At 45.4% G+C, this 3,757-nt stretch overlaps 1 protein-coding gene across 1 annotated transcript; it reads left to right on the forward strand.

The window, feature by feature from the left end:
• Positions 1 to 482: 482 nt before the first annotated feature.
• Positions 483 to 1,421, forward strand: LOC308276413 (olfactory receptor 7E24-like; the record flags this gene model as incomplete). Its single annotated transcript, XM_080715152.1, has 1 exon — positions 483 to 1,421. The coding sequence occupies exon 1, from the start codon at positions 591 to 593 to the stop codon at positions 1,419 to 1,421; it is 831 nt and encodes a 276-aa protein (XP_080571278.1). The 5' UTR covers positions 483 to 590.
• Positions 1,422 to 3,757: the final 2,336 nt, after the last annotated feature.

The raw sequence follows: 3,757 nt of genomic DNA on the forward strand, positions 1-3,757 counted from the left end.
TGAACAGAATTCCGTTGTGTGTATAGCCCTTAATTTTTAACCCATTACTCTGTTGATAGGTAACGTCTGCTGGTTCCATGATTTGCTCTTGTGGGTTGTGCTGCTATAAGATAAACATGCACGTATGATTTATAATGTTCTGTGTCAGTCCTTTTGGAGAATGACTTTTCTCTTAATAAGAAAGGCTATTGTGTTTTCTCTGTCTTTCTAAAGGGTAGGCTGTGTTTTAGGTGTTGTTTTTGCGATCATGGGCTTTTTGCCTCTCTTCTGTTGGTTCTGATACTTGGTTCAATGTCTCTCAAGCCGATGCAGAGTGAAGGGCTCAGTATCACAGAAGACAGTGCCAAAGAGTCTAAGAAGACTGAGCGTTTCACTACCAACAGTCACTGTTGAAGGTGTATGGGCCTCAGAATGAACTTGTAAAAACTTGAATTCAAATGTGTTTACTGTACATTTATGTGTCTTCTGTTTTTGAAAGGTGTCCATGCAACATAGAATCACAAAATCTAACACCTGTGTGTGAATTCCATCTCCTGAGCCTCTCAGAGGACCCAGAGCTGCAGCCCGTGCTCTCTGGGCTCTTCCTGTCCATGTACCTGGTCACCGTCCTGGGGAACCTGCTCATCGTCTTGGCCGTCGGCTCTGACCCCCGCCTCCACACCCCCATGTACTTCTTCCTCTGCAACCTGTCCTTGGCGGACGTCTGTTTCATCTCTACCACGGTCCCCAAAATGATCGTGAACAACCAAACTCACAGCAGAGTCATCTCCTACAGGGGCTGCCTGGCGCAGATGTCTGTTTTTGCCATTTTTGCATGTATGGAATGTATGCTTCTGACTGTAATGGCCTATGACAGGTATGTGGCCATCTGTCACCCTCTGCATTACCCGGTCATTATGAACCCTCGACTGTGTGGCTTCTTAGTTCTGGTGTCTTTATTGGCTAGCTTGTTGGACTCTCTGGTGCACAATTTGATTGTCATACAATTTACTAACTTCAAGGATGTTGAAATTGCTAATTTCTTCTGTGACCCTTCTCAGCTTCTCAATCTTACTTGTTCTGACACTTTCTTTAACAATATTATCAAATACTTTCTTGGCATCATATATGGAATTTTTCCCATCTCAGGGATCCTTTTCTCTTATTATAAAATCATTTCCTCCATTCTGAGAATCCCCTCCTCGGGTGGGAAGTACAAAGCCTTCTCCACCTGCGGGGCTCACCTGGCAGTCGTTTGCTTGTTTTATGGAACCGGCTTTGGCGTGTACCTTGGCTCAGCCGTCTCACATTCTCCCAGGAAGGGTGCGGTGGCCTCCGTGATGTACACAGTGGTCACCCCCATGCTGAACCCCTTCATCTACAGCCTGAGGAACAGGGACATTAAAAGCGCCCTGAGGAGGCTCCACAGAAGGGCAGTCTAATCTCAAGATTGTGACACCCATTAGAATATAAAAGGCTTGAATTCACCTGTAACCACATAAAGCTGTCAGTTCTTCCCCCTTGGGTGTATTCTACTTGTAGGTTAGCAGCTTTCACTGGTCCACAGGTTTCATACTAGAATAGTGGTACCCAGGACAGGCAGAAAGAAGGATGGATACTAGAATAGTGGTACCCAGGACAGGCAGAAAGAAGGATGGATACTAGAATAGTGGTACCCAGGACAGGCAGAGAGAAGGATGGATACTAGAATAGTGGTACCCAGGACAGGCAGAGAGAAGGATGGATACTAGAATAGTGGTACCCAGGTCAGGCAGAGAGAAGGATGGGAAGTTTATCAAATACATACAAAAAATCAGTTTGGGAAGATGAAAAGTTCCTGGACATGCATGATGGTGATGGTACAACAATGGGACTTTTTTTATTTTTTTTATGTCACTGAACTACATATCATCAAATGGTTAAAATGGTATGTTAGGCCGGGCATGGTGGCGCACGCTTGTAATCCCCACGCTTGGGAGGCAGAGATAAGAGGATCATGCTAGTTCAAAGCCAGCCTTGCTGGCTCAAGAGACCCTGTTTATAAATTAAAAAGTATAAAAAAATAGGTCTGGGAACCCCAGTACCACCAAAAAAAAAAAAAAACCGGTATGTTTATATGATGCATATTTGATTTCAATAATAATGCAAATAAAATGTAGTGTCATCTTTAAAAATCAGCCAGTCTCGATGGACTTCCAGGAAGATGGCGACAGAGCAAAGCGGGGCTTATGAGCTCCGCTAACAACCAATCTCTAGTACCACAAAATCAGCGCCTTTCATAGCCAGAAAACACCATCAGCAGAGAAACAAAAAATGTAATTTTAAGGGACAGAGAAAAAGAGGTCTGGAAAAATGAGACATCAGAAACCAGACCGCAGTGCTGCAGCTGGAGCTGCGGCGTGAAGCGGCGGGCGCCATTTTGCCTTGCAGCACCAGGCTCCAGAGAGGAAGGGAACTCATAACGGGCTCAGAAACCAGAGAGGAGATACGCCAACCTCACGCCCGAGAACGTGGCAGCAGCACCTTACTGCTGGCGGCAGCGGCAAGTTCACCAGATGGCACCAGACCAACACACTCAACAGCCCACCAAACTCCAGAGAGGAGCGGCAGACAACAAGCCGAGGTGAGCCGCTGCAGAACAGCCGGGCGGGATTCGGCAGATTTCTCAGCACAGGGAGCATCTAAAGCTCCAAGGAGCTGGACTCAACACACCCTGCAAGGACTCAGAGTGGAGTTCAAAAACAGAAAAGAAATACGCCACCCTCACGGCCGAGGGCATGGCAGTGGCACCATATTGCTACCGGCGGCAGCAGCAGCGAATTCACCGAGTCCACGACAGCTCCATCTGCACACTCAACAGTGAGTCAAATTGCAGCCCCTAGAGGAGAAATCCCAGTACTGTACTCCCAGGGACTTGACCTAGTGGGGGAGTGGTGGTGGCAGAGATATTACACCATAGGAGAACGCCCAACCTGGCACCCAGCATGGACTAAAGAAGCCTCGATTGACTCCCAGGGTCTGAGACTGTGCAATACAACCCAGTAGAGGAGTAGTGGGAACTGAGATACAACAGACTCGAGATCCACAGCACCTTAAGTGAAGTCGTAGTGACCCAGGGAAGAACCCAGAGAAGGCACAAACTTCCAAAATCATGGGAAAGAGGAATAACAATGGAGCAATGAATGCCCACAATCCCACAACATCAGAACCTGATAAAACAGAAATTCAGAGATTTCTAGAAGATCAAATCAGGAAAATAACTGTAAATAATAGAGATGTTTCGAAAAGAATTCAGAGAGAGCCAAAGAGAGATAAAGGATGCAATTAATGAAGTAAAGGCCTCAATTCAAAGTACAAACAACCTATTAGACCACATGGAGAATAGAATCTCGATCCTAGAAGATGATCATTCAAAAAATGAATGCATAGTTTCTAATCTAGAAAAAAAATCAGACAGCAGGAATCTGACATTGAAGAAATATGGTCCCATTTTAAGAGAGCTAACCTAAGAATAATTGGAATAGAGGAGGGAAAATAAAGTGAAACCAAAGGGATCAACAATCTCTTCAAGGAAGTAATAGCAGAAATTTTCCAAACATAGAGCAAGAGGTCGATACACAGGTCCAGGAAACTTATAGAACTCCCACTAGAGAGGATCAGAGAAGAGGATCCCCACACCACATAATTGTCAAAATGACCACTGTGGAAGCCAAGCAGAGAATCCTAAAGGCAACAAAAACAAAAGGCCAAGTGACATTCAGAGGCAAACCAATTAGAA

This window comes from Muscardinus avellanarius, assembly GCF_963383645.1.
Source record: "Muscardinus avellanarius genome assembly, chromosome: 18".
Classification (NCBI taxonomy): domain Eukaryota; kingdom Metazoa; phylum Chordata; class Mammalia; order Rodentia; family Gliridae; genus Muscardinus; species Muscardinus avellanarius.